The sequence below is a fragment of the Vitis riparia genome, chromosome 11 (genome assembly GCF_004353265.1).
Source record: "Vitis riparia cultivar Riparia Gloire de Montpellier isolate 1030 chromosome 11, EGFV_Vit.rip_1.0, whole genome shotgun sequence".
In the NCBI taxonomy this organism is placed as follows: domain Eukaryota; kingdom Viridiplantae; phylum Streptophyta; class Magnoliopsida; order Vitales; family Vitaceae; genus Vitis; species Vitis riparia.
The window spans coordinates 17,480,548-17,504,683 of record NC_048441.1 but is presented as its reverse complement, the minus strand read 5'-3'; the positions used below and the strand labels follow the sequence as shown (position 1 = coordinate 17,504,683).

Here is a 24,136-nt window from a genome sequence, read left to right as displayed (position 1 = left end):
AACCTAACATCATCCTTGCCCCCAGGATTAGGGGTCAAACCCAACTCACATCACAAAACTTGTAACAAATCCCAACTTCCTCTTTTCGCAAACGTTTGAAATGGGCACTACCTTTCCTCTCTATTGACGCCATCTTTCTCCCCTGTTTCTATCTCCATTGTCTTTGTTTTCCAGAGCTGGGGCTTCTTTAAGTCAAAATTCTTCGCCAACCACTCATTTCATCAGTTACAATCTTGTTGACCAAGAGTAATCTGTCTGGCGAAAAATATACCGAACATTAATGTTTATAGTCCTTATGATTGGTTCTTAGTGCCTATGGGATTATAAAACTGATGTTTCATTGGGTGCCATCTTCTTAAAACCCTTTAATTTTGATCACACTGTCATTAATGTCTCAAAACTGATGATACTGCAAAAGGTCACAATAGTAGAAAAAGATGCCAGTAAACATCACAAGGTAAGCCATATTCGTTAAGTATGAAACAGTCTCCCCTTTTCTTTTTCCGGGGGCATCATGACTTCTTCTGTGGACCCCTGATGTAAAATTGGATAATGGAACACACTATATTGTCAAAACCTGCTGAGGTATTCCAAACTCTACTGAATTGACCTGTAGCAAATGCCCAAAAATATATGTTGGAACTTGGAAGGAACAAAATTTGAAGTAAAAGAAGCTCAAAATGCACACATGTTATGAGGGGGAACAGGGTGCAGGGGCCCTTTTATGAATGGGAAAAAGGGTGGTGGGTGTATTATTGGTGTTTGTTCCTAGAAATGACAATTGGTTCAGCATGGACCTACCAAAAATTGTTGCTCCATTAATGTGACTTTGTAACCCAATTTTTATGCATGCTGATAAAGCTGGGTCGCTTTACTATTAATTAGCAAGAATACGAGGATCATGTGTTGTTCAGCCATGTTTGTGCAGTGTCAAATACGGTATACATGCATCACACATGGAATTTTCAATTCAATATACTAGTGGGGACTCCCAGCAATACTAATATCATGTTCATCAAAACCCACTCTTGTATTGAAATTCACTTCAAAAAGCTCATTAATAATTATGAATATAAACCCATAAAGCATCTTTAAAAAACTTGTATATTTTAGAATATTTTTCTTTGCAAAATGGGTAGAAGGATGTCATAAAATATTATGTGGGTGCTGCTAAATGTACCCTAGAAAGTGTTGGGACTGGGATATTTGATGTATTTATATATGTATATAGTGGCAGAATATTACTGAGAATTTAGTATGATGATAAACTGGAAGTATCCCTTTTATGCAATTCAAGAAATTAAAGGAAAAAAAATGAATACCAGGGTATTATTTGGGGCATATGTGGTGAATCAAGAAAAAAATACATGTGGGTTCCATTGCAAGGCAGTCAAGAGTCAACTCATTGGATAATCACAAGAAATTTGATTCCTTGGGACAAAAGTAGAAATCTGAAATATGATATATTTATATACATAATCCAAGGAAGCCATACAAAATTTAATGGAGATCCATGTATGAATTTGAGGCAGGGTTGCAATATTTTGAAATAAAAATGTAGAATATATTCTTGAGAGGGCATGATATTAATTGGATTTAGTGAGTTAAACACAGGGAAGAGAAAAGATAAGAGACAAATGAGGAATGATGACCATCTGGTTCTACAAACATATCACTGGACATCCATCATCATTGATTCTTGACCGCCCAAAAGAATGCAATAAACGTGAATGCACACCATCATCTTAGATCAAGTTGCTTTTGGGGGGGAGTGTGAAGATTTTCATGGTGGGGTCAGATAATGGTGGGGGTGGGTCAAGTCTGATTGAACAGAGGGTGTGGAGTGAAGCACATTAGACAAACCCCATGAATTGGAAAGACACAAAACCCTAGAACAGCATGTTATGTACATAAATAATACATCCAAAAAGAATGACAATTGTTTTGTTTTTCTTAGGCTTTTTTTTTAAGATGGGCTAAGTTATTGGGTGCTTCTGCTTGAAGTTTTGTAGATTTTTTTTTTTTCTATATTTTTTATTTTTGGGTATTGTTTATAGGTGATTTTTATAAGGTCTAATTACAAGGGGAGTGGTGGTGGTCCATCAAGTATACTGCTCATTTGCCTTGCATATCAAGCAACCTCCTGTAACTCATCTCTCTCTTTCTCTCTCTTTCTCTCTCTCTCTCTCCTTCTCTGCAACATTCATGGCTTGAGAATCATGATCAGCACTCCAGCTCAAAACCCATGTGAGTTCTTATCATCTTTTCTTCTCCATGTTTCCATTTTTCACAAATTCTTCCACTCCCTCTTCTCACAGGCGAAGAAGTTTATATATTGAAAAAGTAGAAGCCAAGCATCTGCCTCTCTCTCCATTTAGGCTTGAGCAAAAGTTTTGGCTGCAACAAACACAAACTGTTTCTAATGAGAATCTGTTATTCAAAAATAATGTAATTTTCTTTGATTTCGTCTTTACTACTCAAAACTTTACTGTCACTGCTTGAAGTTGATATTTGGTCTTCACAAAAATTCTGGCTTTGAACTTTCATTGGTTTTGATATCATCCTTTTCTGCATCAAATAAAATACATATATTTGTGTTTTTTTTCATCAGAAGGAATAGATTAGAGTATAATAGAGATGGGGTTTGGTTGCTGTGCTTTTGAATGTGTGCCCTTAGTAACAGCTGTGAAGGCCGTTGCTTGCTTTTGCTTTAGTAGTCAAGGCTCAAAACAAAGGTGTGGGATGGCTTGAGCTAGCTTTAGAACAACCAACTGGGGTTTTCTTTGTCTTTCTTTCTATCCTCTTCTCTCTCTCTCTCTCTCTCTCTCTCAAAAATCCGCCTACATACTCTACTCAAATTAGCAAGGACTTAAAGGTGATATGTAGGTATGAGAAACCTTTTCCTTTTTCTCACTGGCTTCAGTTAAAGTAGAGGGAATTCTGATGTTTTCCATGGTTAAAGTGAGTTTATAGCTCGATCCCACTGTGACAGTTTCTTCTTTTAATTCCTCTCTTCCTCCTCTCCTCAATCCCTTTTCTCTCCCTCTCCTATTCTCACCAGTTTTCCTTTGGTTTTGGGTGTGTTTCTCACTTGGGTTTCCTAGGTTTTCTTGTTTTATTTAGATTGAACTAGGCTGGTAGAAGATATACACAAGGTTGTTTATCAGCTTGTTTTTATTGCCACTCCATTTATTTTCAGTTTCCCTTTTGTTGTTTTCTTGTTCTTTTGTTTTTCACAGAATCTTCGGCAACTTTGTTGCTGTTGTTGCCTTGATAAATGTCCGAAAATCACAATTCCAACAACTGTTTATATATAGTTTTTCCTTTTGTGATTTGGATTTTCAGGGTTTTAAAGCTCACGCTAACATACCCATCAATTTGTTTTTCTTTTTATAGTCCACGGAACATCAGATCTCAATCAAACTTATGAGAAGGGTATTTTAAATCGAAGTTCCCAACTGTAGAGAGTTTTTTGGGACATGAATAGTGGTTTGTTGTATAAAGATGAGAATTTTGTAGAAGATTTTCGGTCAAGTTGAGAGAACTAAGAAAAGTCTCTCCTCTACGTACAAGTTGGAAGAACAATGAATAAGACTCACTTGGGCTCCATCAGCAGCTCTGATCTCATTGATGCCAAGCTTGAAGAGCATCAGATGTGTGGATCCAAGCAGTGCCCCGGTTGCGGACACAAGCTCGAAACAAAGCCGGTGGGTATATAATTTCATCATATTCTTCCCTTCAGCTACAAGATTCTCATAGAAAAAATAAAGAATCCATTCATCCGACTTTGCTGGTTTTTTTCTGAACAAAAACCATATTTGAATCCTTCATTTTTACCCGATTTTGATTTTCGGATGGGGTTTGCAGGACTGGTTAGGTCTACCAGCTGGAGTGAAATTTGATCCAACAGACCAAGAACTGATAGAGCACCTTGAAGCAAAGGTAGAAGCCAAGGACATGAAATCTCACCCTTTGATAGATGAATTCATCCCTACCATTGAAGGAGAAGATGGGATATGCTATACTCATCCTGAAAAGCTTCCAGGTACCAAATTAAATTTCCTTTTTTTTTTTTAACATTATTCAATGTAAAATTTTATTGTTTTCTCATCATTTCTAGGGTTTGTTATGACTTTCCAAGAATCCCAGTGTCTTTCAGTTTGTTGCACCTAAGTTAACCTAACTTTGATTTTGGCAATGCTTCATTTTTATTTCTTTTTTCCTACAGGAGTTACAAGAGATGGTTTGAGCAGGCATTTCTTCCATAGACCTTCCAAAGCCTACACTACTGGAACAAGAAAGAGAAGGAAAATTCAAACCGAATGCGATTTGCAAGGCGGAGAAACCCGGTGGCATAAAACCGGCAAGACCAGGCCGGTGATGGTGAATGGCAAACAGAAAGGGTGCAAGAAAATTCTAGTCCTCTATACGAATTTTGGGAAAAACAGAAAACCTGAAAAGACCAACTGGGTCATGCACCAGTACCACCTGGGGCAGCTTGAGGAAGAGAAAGAGGGTGAGCTTGTGGTCTCAAAGATATTCTATCAGACGCAACCAAGGCAATGTAATTGGTCCGACCGCAGTGCAACCACTGGTGAAGGAAACAGTGAGCCTAATAGCCGACGGGATAGTGGTAGCGGGAGCTGTTCTTCCAAGGAAGTAATTCCCCAGAGAGATGAACTGTCTGGAGCTGGGGTTGGTGCTGCAATATCAAGTTACAGTCCTTTGGATATTCAGCAGTTGAAATCTGATCATTTTAGTTTTGCCCCATTCAGGAAAAGCTTTGATGAGGTACTTTTCTTCATCCAATATTAATCAATCTTTTCATTATCTAAACCTTCCATTTATTTTCTTCCATGTTCAAACATTTACTGATGACTAAGAAACAAAGAGAGAAACCAACAACTGCATTGACCTTGAAACATGAAGTTTGATTAATTATCAATACAGCTTTAGTTTAAACAAAATTTAAAAAATAAATAAATAAACAAATAAAAGGGTTTTTGCTTATAGGATTTACCATCAACATGAACAATAGTTTAATTGTATCATTTGATAAAGAAAAAAAAATAGTAAAGAGAAAGAACAGTGACAAAAGCTTTATCTAGGGTTGCTTTTTCTCATTCCAATTGCTTGCACAAACAGCATGAAAAACTCTAGGGACCTCACTTGATTATCCCCATCATCTAACCAAAGATAAAGAAAGAATAAATGAGAAGAAAATACCCAAAAAAAGAAAGTTATGAAAAAGGAAAAAAAATAGAAGAAAAAGAGTGTGAAAATGGACTGGCTAGCAAACTCATTCATGGGTGCGTGTCTTGGTGTTGTGTTGTGTTGTTTGTTGCAGGTGGGCATTGGAGAGGCTTCAACGGCAAGGGAGGCCCCAGCATCTGGAACATGCGAAGAGCATGAGATCCACGACCACCAGAGGCCACACCACGTGACCCCTGACCCCCAACCCCAACCCCAACACCACCACCACCATCACCACCATCCACATCATCAACTCACCACTGCTGCCTTCCACATCACCAGGCCTTCACATTCCATCTCCGCCATCATCTCTCCCCCACCCCTCCATCACACCTCCATTATTCTTGATGAAGACTCCTACCATGTCTCTAGAATAATGCTCCAAAATGAAAATTTTCAGGTAATAATGCACCCTCACATGTATTTTTCTTATTCGGCCTGCTTTTCTGACAGATAAAATGTCGTTACGTTAATTTGTCAAACAAAATCAATAATGTTATCTTGCTTTTTTCGATAAAACGTCGTTTTGTTATTTTTTTTCAAATAAAATTAAAAGTACTTATACATATCTGTCAGACATATTCAAATTCATATTTAAATATATATATATAGAATAAAATTAAAAGTACTTATACATATCTGTAAGACATATTCAAATATATATTTAAATATATATATATATAAACCGAGTTGCATAAAAGTGCAACTCGGGTGTACAGTGACTGAGTTTGAGACACGACCAGTAACTCATTGATGGTTTTTGGTGTCTGTTAAATTGCAGGCAAACAACTGTCATTTCACTTGCCAATCTAATAGTTGTAGACATGATCATTTACATGGGTATTTTTTTGTTTTTCTTAAATGGATTCTGAGCAGCAGCATCACCAGCAGCCGCAGCAGCAACATCATAAACTAGGGGGGAGGTCTGCATCTGGCTTGGAGGAACTCATAATGGGCTGCACTTCAACTGATATCAAAGAAGTAAGTATGAACTTTTTGACTCTGAAATCCATGAGCCATGTATGCCATGACACCAACCAAAGAATATGTAGGCAACTAAAATAAAAAAAGAGAGAGAAAAAGATAGAAATCAATATCTTTATTAGTAATTATTCTAAACTAAAGATGAGAAACTAGAAGCCTTTTTCTTTTTCTCTTTATCTCTTTTTCTCTTTTTCATTTCCATGTTTAGGCGGTTTTTAAGATTATTTCATGTCATCTTATATCATATGCAACTTCAAAAATTAAAGAGAAAAAAGAGGAAGACTAGATCTCTAGCATGAGTAGACTCTCGAAGAATTTATCTTTAAAATTAATTAGCTAATGTGAAATGAGAAGCTGATATTGTGGAAATATTGATCAAGAAACAAGGATCTCCCTTTAGGTTTCTTTTGAACAACAAAGGGAAGTGACTAACTGAAGCTGAAACTTTTCTCTTGAGCCTGATTTTCATTTTGAATTTGCTGTGGAAGTAGTGAATGAGAGCTTGGAAATGACCAGAAAACTTTTTCCACGTGTGGTTTTGGAGGCACGAGATACAAGAATCAATCAACATAGATGCAATATAAAATGGAGGGTTTCATGACTTTATTACACCTCTTTTCCTTAACACAGAAAACAAAGGCGATGTGACCACCCATTAACATTGTAGTAATCAAGGAAATTGAGAAAAAATGGTGGAAGGAGTTAATTAAGGGTTTTATTTGTGGCCTGACATGAAGAAAAAACCCACCACAAGAAGACAATTTGAGGAAGAAAAAAATGACAGAAGGAGGAAGCTTCCTGCTTAATTTATTGTTTTTTTAATATATGATAAGCTTTTTGTACCCTAAATTAACCTAATGTACAGATGCATGCTTGTATTTGTTTATTAATTTAGTTTTTTTCCTTTTTGGGGGTGGGAGTTGCAGGAGTCATCCATCACAAACCCACAGGAAGCAGACTGGTTGAAGTACTCTCCCTTCTGGCCTGACCCTGACAACCCGGATCATCATGGGTAGAAGCAAAAAAAATAAATAAATAAAAATAAAGGAGAATAAACAAAATACTCTCGGAGACAACATCATTATCATCATCATTAGTACTTGAAGTCTTCCTGAAGTTCTTTTCAAGACGAGTCCAAGAACCCCCAACCATGGTTTGCTTTTATTGTTTCCCTTTCTTTTTACTTGGGGGCCTGGCTAGAAGGTGTCTGATGGCTCAACTGAACTAACTGTGCAACAGTCCATGTTGGAATGTTGGAAAGAGAGAGAGAGAACAAAAGGAAAAAGAAAGAAAACCAAAGAAAAGAAAAGAAACCAAGAAAGGCTGCTGCTCTACTGACAATAGAAGGAGAACCAAAGACCCAAAGCAAATCCCATCCCGCCATGAAAATCATCACCATTATCATTACAGTATCATCTTTATATATGCCTATTCTTATTATTTATTTATTTGTAGTTGTTTGTATAATTTCTTCTTCTTCTTTTTCTTTTTAAAGAAAATACCAAAGGGGTTGTGCAAATTTCGACAGGATCATTGTTAATTGTGTTGTGTTTAAACACTTTCCTAGTAGATTACTATATGAATATTGGGGTTCATATGATTTCCCTTTACAGAAAATAAAGATGTGTTTAGATATTATTGGTGTCTTTGTTGCCTCCCTTTCCAAACATGGCTTAGCCTTGCTATTATTACAAACAAAGCATGTCTCAATGGATGTTGAAGAGTACAAGAGTGCCTCACACTTTACCTGCTTTGATATCAATAGGTCTTGTCACATTCCTAAACCAAATTTTCACATCACTATGATTACTACTTTAGAGCCCTAATATCATATTGTTCTCAAAAGATAACACAATTTCTATCTCTCTCTCTCTCTCTCTACTATATATATATATATATATATATATATATATATATATATATATATATAGTAGCACTCTTATTACCATATTAATGGAGATAAATTTGAGTTACATTATTAAGAAAAAACTGAATCATTTGATTGTGAATGCCCTTCTTACCTTAAGCAATTGTCAGTGAGAGCTCCATCAGTACCTGTACTACAGCTGTTCGATGAATTATTTCCAAACTTTGCCATAAAAGTAGAACTTCATTAAGGGAATGGGATACTGCAGCAAGGATAGAGGGTTAATATACATTATCTGAACTTCATTCCATGCCCAGGGTGTTGATTGGGTTCTTTAATTAGGTATTACTAGAAAGAAAGAAAAAAGGAGCAAATGAGGAGGTGGGATTAGGTTAATGGTTCCGGAAATTTGGAATCCCCATACAGTAGTAACAGAAGTCACATTTTATATCACTCCCTTTGTTTTCTGTTACTTGAGAGAAAGAGGGAGAGAGAGCTCTTTATAGCTTTATTCTATTCCAGATTCGAGCCTTTTCATCAGCAACATTACATAGTAGAGAATAGAGATGTGCTTAACTCATCAAAGAAAGAAAGAAAGAAAGAAAGAAAGAAAGAGAAAGAGAGAGTAACGTGCATGCCATCTTTTCTTTTATGGGACGTGCATGAAATAAAGCAAAAATCAACATGGAACTGATCAGGCAACTTCATAGTAGTTTCTCTAGGGAATAAAGACAGACCAAGGAATGAGAGGACAAGAATAAACTTTAACTTAGAAATTACCGATGTCTCCTACCTCCCCCCATCACAATCTTCTTCCATATTTATACATGCCATTAACAATATGGATTTCTTACTACTAATTCATAATTACTCACTGCTAAGACCCCATTATTTCTCGCACACGACATGAGTAAAAGGCCGTAAAGCAGAAGTTATTAACAAAGCATGATGGTTAATCAAATTTTCGGTATCATGCATAGCTCTTAATCAGCATGCATGAAATTTTGTAATGATTCAGTTTGGTTTATTCCAGCAGACACATTCAAAGACCCAGTATCCATCACATACCAATCTTTTTCCTATAACCCCCCATTAATGACTCAAATGCGAAGTTTCTCTTTAAAGTGTATTTTAAAAAAAAGCCATACATCTTTAGTTTGTTTTCCAAAAGATCTTTTCGGTGCAAAAGATGGCTGTACTGTTTTGCATTTCACTTTATGATGCTCGTATCAAATCTTTCTCCCACAGGTGATTTCAAGAACTTTGTCTTTGTGTTCTAAACTAAGATCCATTCATGCTCTCCAAAAATTAACTTGAAAACAACCAAAACATTAATTAGGAGGATGCTTGCTTAATGAAATGAAATGTATTGAAAGTTTAGGCCAACACTGTGTTTGTACAATTACAACCCAAAGGAAAGAGAATTAGCTCTGCCACTTTTGGAAAATGAGTTTTGTGAAGGTTTTGTCATATGTAGATAAAATTTCTTGGATGCTGAGGTTCCTGGAATGTTCCTATTGATTATAACATCACTAAATCTCTAAACTTTTTGTATTATCTTTGAATATTTCTGCATATGATATTGTATCAAATCCTCTTTCTCTTTGGATTATGTACTGGTTTGATGTTAATTGGTCAACTGAACAATGATAATAATAGAAATGTAAGGGTGATATATGTCATTCAGTGAGGCGTTGAATTTAAGTTGAGACTGAGATTCTTTGGGTTACTTTTTGCTAATAAATGGAAAATCCAAAATGGAACGGCGGTGGTAATGTGGTGGTGGTGGGGAAGGAGATACATTTATAATATTAAAAGAGAGAAAATAGAGTGGAAGGGGGTTGTGGGGGGGAAGGGCAAGTGTCTCTTTCCACATGCAATATGAAAAAGAATGACAAGTCTTGTTCAACCTAAAAAGGTGATATTCAATTCTTTCACTTTATAGAAGATTTTGGATGCTTTTGGAGAGGGGGAAGTGTTAGCAGTGTTTTAGGGTTCCTCTGTGTGCAGATTTGGTCCCATAAAGAAGTTGCAGGAAGAATTGTTGATAGTGCAAGAAGGAATATCACAACATGTGTCCATGCCCACCTTTTTTGGATTCTTCAACAAGAAGTGCCTCATCACCTTCCTCTCTTTTCAGGTACAAACCCACCACACCCATGCACACTGCCTCCCCCTCCAATGCTACAAAATCAATCTCACCTCCCCTCCATTGTACTTCATGGGTCCAGTTTGATTTTCATTTTTTAACATCAAGTCTTTGTAGTACAGGAGAGGGTGAGACCCAACATTTGCTATAGGCTATTTTACTTTCCATTCAACATGGGTTCAGTCATCAGTGGGCTTCCCACATGCCCAAATGCAAAAAATGGAACCTTCGAATTTTTAATTATCTGTTTGTATTGGGTTTAGTCACGTTACAGATAGGCAGTAGTACTGGTAGGTTAATGGGTAGAAGCAGAGAGGATCCTACTCCACTAGGAGAGTTGGGGAGTAGTTGGAACTACTAGTTTTCTTACTTGGTTCAAGAACTCAGATTTCTTTGTTTACACCATATCCTTAGTTTAATGCCTAACATTTGAAATATTCTAGAGAGAATTTTTCAGATATCAGATATGATTCGTGTTTAAAAAGGCTAGGCTATTTTTTTTTTTTTTAGAAAGACAATGAAGTTAATAGGTTTGGTGGTTCCCATTTGGTTGAACTAAGCAAAAAAATGCAAGGAATAAGAAGGAAAATGTGTAAGTGGCCGTACAATGGACTACAAATGCAAGTTTAATATAATGTAATGGGAGTGGGTTAAAAAGGCAACAAAGAGGTGCGAAAGAGATCGATGGAATATAGAAGGAATGCCACTCTGGGTGTTGATACAATTTAATATGGCTCCCGGACATGGATAAGGATCAATCAACATAGTAATGGTATCAAACCATTAACAAAGTTAAAGTGCCCGGATGAATTTGTTCATATATTTGGGAAGCCTTGATTAGTCTATGCGTATATTTATTCTACCATAAAAGTACACCAAACTTCTAAATTCTATAGATCCTGTTTAGCTCCAATGCAAATGGAGCGATCATTGTGATCAATTGGGTACATGCCAAGTGATCAGGTTGACCTAGAGGCAAATATGAGGCATACACATATAAGATCCATGGGCCCAAAGTCTTTAAGACAATAAATCAATTAAGAAAAATTGAAGTGAACAAACTAGTCATTCAAAGAGACATAATGGGCTTCAGCTACTGGCAAATGTGAGAACCTGTTAAAATGGAATTTTTGGGGTTGTCAGTAGTCACCTTCAAGAACAAAATATAAAAGCAAATTCTATTTTAAAAAGGAAAAGAGGCTGCTTAATTCTTGACTAAAAAGGAAAGGAGTCGTAAATATGCATACTGCAAACTAAGCCCATATGGACTAATTCCACAACTTCAAACTGCCGATACGAGCAGTAAGAGGTAGCCTGCAAACTGACCTCGGATGACTGGCATCCGCTATCACTGTTAGTGTTTGGCACCATTTGATCACACCAGCTATTAGGGCTGTACACTTTAAAGACTCGAGAACATGTGCGGATGACCTAGCAATGGAAGGAACAAATTGGAACAGCTGCTGTCAATTGCTTTCCTGCATCTGTGCTAGACCCATCTCTTGTCCCCAGTGTGGCACAAAGAAAATAGCATGCTCAACAACACTGACTCAAAAAACACTAGAATTTCTCAGAGTGGAAACCTTAAAGAGTGTGCCTCGTTGGTACAAAAGCCCCAGGCTTCATAAGCAGTAGACTGAAACAAATAAAAACTGAAGCAAAGGTTATGTACAAGTAGAATTGCAGATCACTCCTCACCCATCAATTCAGTGTTATATTTATACACAACATGGAAGAGCTCTTCAACTTTCTTTTTCTCTTTTCACCTTTTTTCTTCTCTGCTAAACACAATGATACCGAAAGCATGGGAAATTGATCATCCTTCTACAATTATTTCCATAATGCTTTTCTGTACAAACCACCATGAAGACCATGGGACTTAACAAGCACGTGCCTCAGACAGCTGCCTAGAAACAGGTCCGCAGCCACCAGGACCTTTCAAGGATGCAAACAGGCAGGACAGCCTTGCCATCATCATGGGTCTAGCCCTCGCCACTCGGGCAATAATTGCCAGCTCCTTGCCAGCATCATCACAATTGCTGTGATAACCTTCTAGATCTGCTTTTGTTATCAACACTGCATCTCCAGACGGAGAATATGATGTAGTAGTTGCTAATTGGCGCTTGTTATATTCTTGAACAGCCTGCTTATTATAATCATTGATGTGTAAGAAACAAGAAAAAATACTGAGCAAAATATTGGTTATAAAGCCCTGGTAGTGCCAACATTTTGAGAACAAATAGCTATAACTATCTTAATATGTAAGACAACCTTGCATTGCAAGGGGACAGTTCCCTCAAAATGTTGCAGACTCCATCTTGTTCCATGTGACAAAGTGTCCTTGACAAACTTTCGAATGAAGTCCTATGTAAAGTATCTAACTAATTTCTAAATTCTCCTGGGCATAGACTAAATTGGCCTCAGCCCATTCAAGATCACATTTTTTCGAGACTCATTGTAGATTACCTTTTTTGCTTGTTCCCTTCCATAGGTGGGATGTAGTAAGAAGCTACAACAAGAACTTACAGAAACCCTACAGGTTTTCCGTTTTACAAAATAAATAAAGCAATTGTATTAAAAGCACCAAAAAATACAAAATAAATGAAGCCTTACTGCTTACCTTCCACTGTGAGGGAGCTAATAGCACACGTGGTCTTCTAGAACGAACATATTCCAGGGCAGCAGCAGGTGTCATGTGCTTATACTCAACCTGCAAAATTTGAGAAAACAAAACCTCAACTTTATAACATTTATACAAGAGATAAGAACTAAAACATTTGACATTCAGCTAACCCAACAGGAAAACCTTTGGCAACAGATAAAAAAGTTTCAACACAGGTTTTTTTTTTTTTAATAGGCAATTAGAAAGTCTGTTCGAAGGTGCCTAACAAAAGGGGGTGCAATTCAATGAAGAGGATGAAATGTTACCAAATAGCAAAGCACAATAGTTGTGCTCCTTCCTCGTCCAGCTTTACAATGAACATAAGTAGTTCTACCGCAAGATGCATTCTCTGTTCCCCAGAAGGGAAAACCCAAAAAGAAAAGAAACTTTCATCTCAACTACACACCATGGCATCTAAGAATCACAGAACTGGCAGATGTAAAGTCAAAGAAGAATTGCTCACTATGAATGAAATCTACAGCACGGCTAATATCCACAAATGAAGGAGCAAAAAGGTAATCTCTTGTGGGAATTACCAGGTGGTCTATCTCATGAGCCTGAAAACCATCAAACAATGGAATGGGAGAGGTCATAAATCCACAAAAAAGAATGTTCAAGCCAACATTTTAAATACTTAAAGGGAATAGCAAAGGATACATTGATGATATCTAAAATGAGCTCTATGATATTCTAATATTTTGGCTTTTGAAGATAACAATCAAAAATGGATTTTTTTTTTTTTTTTTTGTTTATGGGCAAAAAGAGGGCATGTATTAACATGAAGTATACAATCAAAGCCCAATATAAGCAAAGAGGTAAGGACCCAAAAAAAACCTTCTCCTTACCTGAAATTCAAATCATCTATAAAATCTAATGTCGACAATCAAAAAATGGAATTAAGGAATATTCATGAACGAAAACAAATATCAATTCATTTATTTAAGTATTTCAACAAAAATTTCTAGTACTAAGAACAATATAGTAAAATCAATTTGTTTTAAACACTTTTTATTTATTTATTTATTTTTTTTTTTGATAGACAAAAAACACTTCCTTTCATAAGACCGTTTGTCATGAAGAGTTAATTGATTACCTCTGGAGTAACAAACCCTATATTTTCTTCTTTCCTAAATGCTAGAACAGATGACTAATAGACCACTCCCTAAATACATCCTAGCTTTTCATCCCTGGGACCCTCCCCAACCAGTCATAGTAAAAAGCGGTACCTAGGCCCCAGGAAGAGGATGCTCCTCAATTTTATTCTAGTCTTGAATGATTTGATGCAGAGTTTAACAGCACAATTACATGTTTTAAAAAAACAAGGAATGGACAGACCACAAGCATTGAATACACATGTCCAATCCACTAAAGAAATTACTCATTAAGCACTGCCACAATATTTTCTTCAAACATGGTGCTATTTGTTATAATTTGACTTATCTGTTTTAGTTATGATTCTGATGTGATAAACTCATAATCTTCAACAACAAAAGCCAATCCAAGCATATCAATAGAAGGGATGACACAATGCTATTTGTTATAATTTGACTTATATGCTTTAGTTATGATTCTGATGTGATAAACTCGTAATCTTCAATTACAAAAGCCACAAAATCATATCAATATAAGGGATAACAATCTAACTGCATCATATTGTCAAGAACCACTCACATGATACAAGGACGTGGGAACCAAAGTTTCATAAGGTTCATTTAAAGTAATTACGCCACCTACACCAAGCTGCTTCAGCCGTGGGACATCCTTGGGAAATGGAACCGCACCAAGCAGAAGGAACTGAAACATATGATACTTGCAAAATGAATTAAAAAATATATATATATATCAAAGTGAGCTTTTTGACAGTCCCAGGATGTCATGACCATTCCAGAAAATCAAAGGACCAAAAAATCAAAGAACATTCCTGCAACGATTCATATACATATGCATAGCATGAATTTCAAAACCATAAAGACATCAAACCTTCAGTTTGGCTTCCCAGAATACCATGGAAAACAAAACAAAAGAAAATTTTAAACCTCATATGTCCTTTCTCTATATGGGTAACCACAAATTGAAAACACACCACAATTAACCCATATAATTGGATTAGGAAATTTTTTTCCTTTTTGTGCTCCAAAACAATGAAAAATCTAATATCTAAAGTTCAAACTCAATTCGCTTCCTTTACCCACCTCCTATCAGCAATAAAACATAGGATAAACATGAAATCTATCATGAAAAAACAAAAATCATTAAAATAAGCACAAAAATCAGAGAAAACAAAACCTGATCAACTTCATCCCACCATCTGAACTCCGCCTGAATCTTGTTCCGAAACACATTATACAGAAGAGTCGGGTAGAAGAGGATCCGAGCCCCCGCCCCGACCAAAGCCATCTTGGCATCAACCTTAACAACCTGCCTTCTATAAATACTCTCCTTCCCATCAAATTCAACATCATCCAAATCTTCGATCTTCATTTCTAAATATTCGAAACCCTAAGACCAATCCTGATCAGTCCAAACCCTAACAACCTGATATAACACAAATTAAAGTCCAGTTTACAATCAAATAGACAGAAAAGAAAAACCAAAGAAATCGAACCGAATAACACAATTGGAACAAAAGAAAGAAACCCCAGAATAAAATTGGTACTGCGGATTCCAAACCTTTACCAAATTGTACGAAAATTACACCAAACGAAAGCAGAGAAAATGGATTCTCTACAGCAGCATATGAAATTGGAAGGCTTTTAGTGATTCTCCTTCGAGAGCTGGCACTATTGCTGCGATTCTCGGTGTCTTCAGGATCGAGATTGAGAAAGAAACAGTCATGTGACTTCATGCGTCCAATAAGGTTATCGAATCGAGAAAGTTTTTGTAATTTTTTTGGCAATTTATTTTTAATTTATTTACAAGAGAGGGTCAATGCATGGAGGGAGAACCATGTAATGATTTAGTTATGCCCTTGGACTTTATTTTAATTACGATGTGACCCTGTGTGTAGAGGCTTCTGCTTTACTACACTCCACCCTCTCTGCAATTTGTGCTTTTTGCTGTATTCTTGCCACGTCATCATGAAAGAAGAACAACCCCATCCGTTTTATTGCCACGTCATCCAATGAGATTGCCCTTTTTAAGACGTGGATATTGTAACCCCCACTTATTAATCCTTTCTTTTAAAATGTTAAAAATAATAAATACCATTAAAAATTTATCCCTTTTCATTAATCACATTTTAATAAATTTTATGTATTTTAAACTTCCACATTTTTTTTTCATGATAATCAAATTTTATTATTTGGGATTTATAAAAAGGAAAAAAAAATCTATAAAAAATTATTTTCTAATATATGACTATCACAAAAAATATGAAAAAAATAATCATTGTAATTAAAATTAATTATAAATTTATGTAATTAAAATTATTTAAAATAATTTATTAATTTGATTTATTTTTTCTTTTATTTTTTAAAATCTTTTTCTCAAATTTTCTAAAAGACAAAGATAGAATTAGAGTTTTGAAATCACGCTTTTTATTTTTTTTCCATAAATAAAGATATACACATGGTTTTGGATTTTTCAATCTTATATGAGTAAGGTTGAATAGAAAACTTTGGCCAAGACTTAAGAGATAAGATATGGAATGTGGACTAATTCAATTTGGAATGTACACATATCTCTTAATCTTGAATCATCTTTCTTTGGATGGATAATATCATAGTTGTCTTTATATGTCACCTTCATTGGAAATAAGGCGAAGAAAATCATATAGTTTTCCCATTGGTGCTTTCAAGATAACTTAAGTCTTAAAGTGTAATGGCTGGAGGAGATTATTTTTTCATTATCCAGACGTAGAATATCATAATCATCTTTTAATATAAATACAATATCCTTATATAAAATTATATATTTTTTCTCTTATTTGATGTGGAATATCGCAATCAATATTCCTTATGCAAACAAAACGTCCTTATATAAAATCATAAATATTTTCTTCTGTTCAATATAAGATATCATAATCGTTTCATACAACATCTAGTTCAAACAAACTCCCATACAATGTCTTAATTTATGTCCACAAGATTACAAGACTAAATAGACAGATACGTATCATTTCTAGTGATCTGTTCACAACTCAATACATATTGGTCGTTCTAAAACTAATGAATTCTCATGACTTTAAAATATGTTTGTAATATTAAAGAGGGTCTTTATATATATAGCATTAAGAACTTTTTCATCAATTAAATGTAAGATATCATACTAAGCCGAATCCAAACTCTATTTAATATTTTTATAACATTTATAATTTATATATATACTATATAGTAATATTTATTTTACCTATTTATTTTTATTTTTTTTTTAAATATCACATTATAATTATATTATATCCTTTTTCATTTCTCTAAAAGGACATATGAATTTATTATTATTTTTTTGTTATTGTATTGAAATTTGATCTTATTTATTTTTCAAAAGTTAGTATAAATTTATAAAATAAAATAAAAGAATAAAAAACATTTGTGGATAGATTTTGCAACATACAACATGAAAAAGGCAATCAACTGAACTTAATACAACCAAATCGTTAGAAAAATGAGCTTGGAATTGTGTTAAATAGCTCATGTTAAAGTTAGATTGGATTGAATTTAGATTAATTGTTTCTTAATTTAGATTTAAGCTTGGATTAGCCACCAATCCGAGCCCACACAAACCCAAGACCTGGCCACAAACCCATGCTTTGAAATGGCTCATTGAATCTTTTGATTATAGTTGAATCCATCATGAAGGAATCACTGTGTACGGTTTTTCAAGAATCAACCATATTTAGTGAATTAGGTGAATGCTTTTAGTTGAAAGGGTTGCCACCTGCCCATCTGCTTCCTATCTTCTAACACTGGACTGGTTGGTTGGTCAAGTTAATGCCTTGACCACACCATGCACAGGCCCATGACGTCCTTCAGGTCTCCTTCAACACATGGATGATCTCTTGTTCGCTGCTGTCTGGTGCCTCAACTGCCGCACAATTCTTGGCAATTGATGAGTTTTTTTTGCTTGAAATGGCGTGGGAGTGGCGTTGTTTTCCTCCTTTGTTAGCGGACATTAATGAGTAATTATATTACTTAGAATCTCGAGGGTAGTGTAATTTCGATACTAGATAAGAAAAAAAGTCTTATGTTATTTATAAGTTATTTTTAATTATATAAATATATTTTAAAATCGAAAAACTTAGAATGGATAATATTTATAAGATTGAGTACGAGTCCTTATAAATAGTATTATAATGGACCCTCGCTTTTTATACGAGAGTTTGTTTGATTTTATAATATTATGAGACGCATATGAAATCACTGTGATATTCAATATTAGATATGAAAAAAAGTTTTTACTATATATATATATATATATATATGAATTTTTTTTAGTGATGGTCAACATGTGGGGACATAGAGCACGAACTAGGACCATGTACCCTTGACACCGCCCCACGAAAGCATGTGCCCATGCCTCATGGTCCAGCCCCAATCTCAAAGCCACCACTTTACCATAAGCCAATTTTTGAGGTGGGCTCATAGACTCTGTCCAGTCATCTTCCCTGGGCGTGACGAAACCTAGAAAATGATAAGCAAATAAGATATAAACTAGGTGTGTCCTCTAGCATATCCCCTATCAACCGAGTACACTTTAATTATCATAAGCATCCATCAAAGGTATCAATGTTGGAGCCCATGGCGACCCCATTATGCATACCATTCCAGAGCTCCAACACAGGTAAAAAATGCCTCACCTGCACATCCAATTTGTTGATGGGCAAGCCAAAATGTACCTGAGAAAGGGGTGGAGACAAGATGAACACCTTACAGAGCACGGCAATGGAACCTACACCTACCGCAATTCACCAAAATTTAACCACGTGAATGCACAGACCCAATCTAGCACCAGTCCAAACAACAAAAGGACAAACTTTGGTTTTAGCAATGATCATAATTTTTAACAAATTAAAGCAAAATTGCACTCCAAAATGATTGTGGGTTCACAAGATCAATAGGGGAGGAACTCGAGCTGGATTTGTCTTACTGTAAAAAGATCAACGGGGTCATTGATGAGTGTAGGGGACTCAACAAGCATCACCACTTTTTCTATGTACCAACATACTAAATACTAAAATCACATCACTTTGTTTATAGGGTATTTGAATTTTCATGTGGCCATGCTTCAAAACAACGACTTTGCAGGTCTTCCACTTATAGTGTGCCAGTAGAATTGCAACCAAAGAGTCCTTTTTTTATATAAATTTTTTGTTGGTAAATTGGTTGCCATGGGAGCTAGCTGCCATCCGATTGGGTTCCAAATTCAAGCCCACTAGCTTTGTCAAAACCACTTCCACATGGGTTTCCTTTCATCTTAAAGATGACCTTTGCCATACTCTCTACCCTCACATACGAGAACAGAGCATGTTACCATCATTAGAGAAAATTATGATGTGACGCACTTGTGCTCTTGTGCCATCATTCATGCAAGAATAAATTCAAACACCAAACAGAATGGAAAGGGAGGTAAGCATCAATCATATGAAGTGGGAAATTAAGATAAATATAGAATATGATTTGCCTCAAATGTAATGTTTAACCAAGAAAATCATGCATCGGTTTGTTGTTTTATTAAAGTATTCATAACTGGTATTCTTCAACAAATTCAGCAGCTTTTCTACTGTGTATATGCTTTCAGCTATCATAAGTCATTTGCGTACGGAAAAGGTTGTAGAACAGTGAAGCCCACAAATGTGGACATGGATAAATAAATGTTAGCAAGTGAAAAAATAAAAGCAGAGTTGAGGAGAGATTAATCCCATCAAATTTCTTCCTTTAATGCTCCAGCCTTCAGCTATATTTTTACACTAGTGTACAAGCAGTAGGCATCTTATTATTGAGATGAAAATGGAGAAGAGTTGGGTTCTGGCTTTTCTCCTCCTCCAAGTACTTCCAACAGAAGGTGATTTTGGGGTGGGTGCCGGAATTGGTGTTGGAATTGGCAATGGTGATGGTGGGGGTGGTGGTGGGGGTGCATCTGTGTGGATTGGTGGTGGGATTGACGGCCAAAACCCTCCTGGGTATACAGCTTCAAGCCTCAGCAGTGCGTACACAGCTCTCCAGGCATGGAAATCTGCTATTACAGATGACCCATTGAAGGTTTTGCGCACTTGGGTTGGCTCCAATGTGTGTGCTTACAGAGGAGTCTTCTGTGCAGATCCTGAAGAAGATGGGTCTGGACAAACCGGCCCTGTTGTTGCAGGAATAGATCTCAACCGTGCAAATCTTCAGGGCACTCTTGTGAAGGAACTTTCTGTCCTTACGGACATGTCTCTCCTCCACCTCAGCGGCAACAGATTCACAGGCACAGTTCCTGAAAGTTTCAGATATCTCCTCTCTCTCAAAGAGTTGGACCTAAGTAACAACCACTTCTCGGGTCCTTTCCCTACAGTGACTCTTCTCATGCCAAATCTCATATATCTGGACATCAGATTCAACAACTTTGCAGGGCCCATTCCTGATGATCTCTTCAACAAGGAGCTTGACGCCATCATAATCAACAATAACCAGTTTGATGGCGAACTTCCTCCAAATTTGGGGAACTCACCAGCTTCTGTGATAAATTTGGCTAACAACAAGTTCAGTGGGAACATCCCAACTAGCTTTGCGTACATGAATCCTAAATTGAAGGAGATTTTGTTCCTCAACAACCAATTAACAGGGTGCATTCCTGAGGGAGTTGGGATGTGGGATGGAATGGAAGTTTTGGATTTGAGCCACAACTCACTGATGGGCCATTTGCCAAATTCAATTTCTTGTCTTGAGGAGATTGAAGTTCTTAATTTGGCACACAACAAGCTGTCTGGGTCACTCTCAGACCTGGTCTGTTCACTGAGAAGCATTGTGAATCTGACTGTGGCTTACAATTTCTTTTCTGGGTTTGGGCAAGAATGCTCCAAGCTGTTCTTCAGGAATGTGGGTTTTGATTTCTCAGTGAACTGCATTCCGGGAAGGGACATGCAGAGGCCTCAACCAGATTGCTCTGTGATTCCGGGAGGGGGGTTGAACTGCTTGAGAATCCCTTCTGCAAGGCCCCTCATTTGTGGGTTGGTTGGAAGCCCAGAGACTGATCCAAGCCCATCATCTCCATGAGGGAGAGAGACAGAGAGGGAGACCAGTGCTGTAAAACAGGTTGGTGACGTCTCTTTCATCAAATGACAGTAATTATGATGCAGAGCTTCCTAATTTATTTTTCTGGATTCAGTACATCTGTAAGTTATTATATCTCTCTTGAATGGATAAGACATGCTCAGAAAGTGATAGAAATGAATTTATTTTAGTCCCTTAATGTATGATTCTGGTTGGAGTGCTTTAATCATATCTTTGACTTGCAAAACAAAATATTAGAAAATAAATAATATAAAAATATCTTTTATCTCTCACACGCAATTGCCGTGCTACACCATTCATGGCGCATCCTAATATAAGATTTATCCTATCATAAAATTATGTTTCTGCACTCTACCCTGTTTTTTTTCTCTTCCAGAATGAGATCTCAATCCATCCTTAAAAGAAGTTGCAGCAGCAGCTCTTATCATGACTGTTTTCAAGTCACTCTCAGAAATCCAGTTAACCAATATCCCATGAAAATTTTTCCAAATGGGATTTATGGAAACGAGATTGGACATCATTTTTGTAATCTGGTAAGACTAAAAAAAACCATCCCTCCCTAACCATAGGAAGCAAGAACTCAAGAGATTAACCAACAACGTTAACAAGACAGGCCTTGTAAGCACCTACAACCTCTCAAAACCACAAGTACATACAAATTGTTTGAAAGAATTGTGGTGAATAACCAGTCTAAGAACTTCCAAACAAGCAAATGAATTACAATAACATTGGCACAACTGCCTAATGCTATTATTAGTTTTTTTTGCATTAAGGAATGTAGTACATTGGATTTGGAAGTTTAAAGGACCGTCTAGCTACTGCGAAACCCAACAAGTCACTCCACTGATCTCCAGAGCTTCCATGAATCCTATAACCCTCATCTTCTAACTCCCTTCGCTTCTCAGACTTGTAGACTAGGGCTGTTTTGCCACTATCTGCACGTCCCCTGTTTCATTCACCAAGGTTCAATCATCATTTAACCAATGACATTTTACATAAATGGTTAGTTCTTTATATCAGTAACTTCTTAAGCATAAGTGCTGAAAGCAAATACTGATTGATATTAATATATAAGGTGTGTAAAGAGATTTACAAACATCAATCCAAATTGGCTAATATACCTTAAGAAAAGCCTTTCCCAATTACTGTACCCCGCATATACAAGGTTTTTCTCTGTGACATTCCTCTGGGGTTCAATCCGCCCAGTTATCAGAACTATCTTGAATCCCAGCTGTTCAACCTCCCTGTACAACCTCAAACTCGCCTGCAAAGCAGGTGCCTCAGCCAAATTCACCCATTCATCGAATGTTGTTTCATCAAAGGCCTCCGACCTATGTCCAAAACAAGCGGGTCTAAATAAGTTCATTAATCCAACAATAAAGTTCTCCATTCTGTGGCAACAGTCTTAGCAGTAGAAATCAATGAACTCATATGCCTCATGATCGTTCATGAATTAATCTATCTAGAACACATCTTTCATGATTTGGGACAAAACAGGTACATGAGGAAAGAAGCACGACTCATAAAATTTCAGTAACAGTCTTTCATCTTAGTGAAGGTTTATCTATCTCGAGCAACAAATATAAGTCATCCAAAATGTATTAATTTTCTTCACAAATCAAACAAAAACTCTAAAAGATAGTGAGATTTGATCCAATTCTAACCTCACTTAATTTCAATCTGACAAAGCTTTCTCCCAACTATCTGGAGTCAACTGTGCAATCTATCTACTGCCACATACTCTATTAAATCATCGACCTTAATTTCCTTTCTCATAGCGTTGAGAAACCGTTCTTTTGGCCCTCCACCTACTCCTTGAGTGGTTTGGAGAAAAGGGGTTTCCTCCATTGTTGGTGACAAAAATGATCATTTTCTTCTACATCATTGTCACACTTTTATTCGGTCAAAAAGGTTAGAAAGGACACAAGTTTGACTTGGCTGGCTGCCGAAAGCAAAAACCTATATGCGGTAACAATCAAGTGGGCTAGGAGAGTGGTTGATCCTAAGACGTGGGGGGAAGTCAAAAATGCATAACAGCATCTGGAATGAAAATGCAGCTATCATCTCTCACAAAGAACAGATTCCAGAGCATAATCAATCTACCATTTTACTGCCAACAACAATGGCCCAGAATGCAATACTGAATTCAAAAGAGTGGAGGGTGAAAGAAGCAAACAGAACCCAGTCAATCAAATTTCTAGTAGATGCGGGTCTATTACCCACTGTGCCATTCGCCTTCCTGTGACGGAACTACGAAGATAGATTTATTTAACCTAACGCACGGTTCACTGTCGTGCGATTCAAACGAATGTGAAAAAGGGCATGCTCTGACAGGCCCAAGTTTTTAGACTTCTTTTTTAATTAATGGTATCTCTACCAACCAATCCACAACCAGGATAAGGCCAAATACATCCACGTCACGTGGCAACATTCGACAAATCCAACGGCTACGATTCTATCCCTTACCCGAAACCGTGGGCCGCGTAGTAGGGCAGATTGGAGAGCAGGGTCTCGTCGATGTCGAAAACCCAGACGTCCTTGCCATCGCCGGCAATCTGCACCGTCTTGGCGAATGACAGCGAGTCGTCGGCCGCGAACTCCGAGTCCGACCTGTACCGGTCGCCGGTCATGTAATCCTTTACCCACTGCACGCACCTGTCGGGAACAGACACCCAGACTCCGGCGTCGTTGGTCTCGACGGTGAATCTCCAGCTATCACAGAAGAGGACATCGTCTCTGGAGAGCTTGGTGGAGCTGCGGCGATCAGGCGTGATTCGGATGAGGGAATCGGAAAAGGCGCGAGAAATGAGGGCGAGAGAGAGGGAGAAGAGGAGAAGGCGGCCGGAATCCATGGGAGGAAACCGAGAAAGCCCTTCGATTTCGAAGGAGCTTTCTGGGTCTGGATTGAGAAGCGAATAGGGAGAGAGTATAGGTTGGGTGTGGGATGTGGGATGGATATGCTATAAATACTGTGGGTGATGATCGAGCTGTTCATATTAATAGAGGATACTATA

General features: G+C 36.9%; 4 protein-coding genes across 11 annotated transcripts; 2 read left to right on the top strand and 2 right to left on the bottom strand.

Annotated features, from left to right (window-relative positions):
- The first annotated feature begins 2,105 nt into the window (after window positions 1–2,105).
- On the top strand, window positions 2,106–7,875 carry LOC117924465 (NAC domain-containing protein 75). 7 transcript variants are annotated; one of them, XM_034843073.1, is made up of 8 exons: window positions 2,107–2,247; window positions 2,319–2,448; window positions 3,397–3,707; window positions 3,868–4,045; window positions 4,229–4,791; window positions 5,348–5,653; window positions 6,130–6,234; window positions 7,158–7,875. In XM_034843073.1, the coding sequence occupies exons 3-8, from the start codon at window positions 3,585–3,587 to the stop codon at window positions 7,251–7,253; spliced, it is 1,371 nt and encodes a 456-aa protein (XP_034698964.1). In that variant the 5' UTR covers window positions 2,107–2,247; window positions 2,319–2,448; window positions 3,397–3,584; the 3' UTR covers window positions 7,254–7,875. The 7 variants fall into 7 exon arrangements, with proteins under 7 accessions (XP_034698968.1, XP_034698964.1, XP_034698969.1 ...); XM_034843077.1 differs by lacking the exon at window positions 2,319–2,448 and having other exon boundaries at window positions 2,106–2,247; window positions 6,133–6,234; XM_034843078.1 differs by lacking the exon at window positions 2,319–2,448 and having other exon boundaries at window positions 7,164–7,875.
- Window positions 7,876–11,799: 3,924 nt separating this feature from the next.
- LOC117925467 (putative dual specificity protein phosphatase DSP8) lies at window positions 11,800–15,801 on the bottom strand. Of its 2 annotated transcripts, none has more exons than XM_034844478.1 (7): window positions 15,586–15,801; window positions 15,202–15,450; window positions 14,587–14,709; window positions 13,379–13,472; window positions 13,182–13,264; window positions 12,874–12,963; window positions 11,800–12,396 (listed from the first exon to the last, which is right to left on the bottom strand). In XM_034844478.1, exons 2-7 carry the CDS (start codon window positions 15,394–15,396, stop codon window positions 12,133–12,135), a joined length of 849 nt encoding a protein of 282 aa, XP_034700369.1. In that variant the 5' UTR covers window positions 15,397–15,450; window positions 15,586–15,801; the 3' UTR covers window positions 11,800–12,132. The 2 variants fall into 2 exon arrangements, with proteins under 2 accessions (XP_034700369.1, XP_034700370.1); XM_034844479.1 differs by having other exon boundaries at window positions 15,592–15,801.
- Window positions 15,802–19,375: 3,574 nt separating this feature from the next.
- Window positions 19,376–21,327, top strand: LOC117925231 (leucine-rich repeat extensin-like protein 4). The gene has a single exon (XM_034844184.1). The coding sequence runs from the start codon at window positions 19,854–19,856 to the stop codon at window positions 21,102–21,104; it is 1,251 nt and encodes a 416-aa protein (XP_034700075.1). The 5' UTR covers window positions 19,376–19,853; the 3' UTR covers window positions 21,105–21,327.
- Window positions 21,328–21,690: 363 nt separating this feature from the next.
- Window positions 21,691–24,097, bottom strand: LOC117925232 (acid phosphatase 1-like). Its single transcript, XM_034844186.1, has 3 exons — window positions 23,589–24,097; window positions 22,244–22,453; window positions 21,691–22,068 (listed from the first exon to the last, which is right to left on the bottom strand). Exons 1-3 carry the CDS (start codon window positions 23,972–23,974, stop codon window positions 21,891–21,893), a joined length of 774 nt encoding a protein of 257 aa, XP_034700077.1. The 5' UTR covers window positions 23,975–24,097; the 3' UTR covers window positions 21,691–21,890.
- Between the last annotated feature and the right edge of the window lie 39 nt (window positions 24,098–24,136).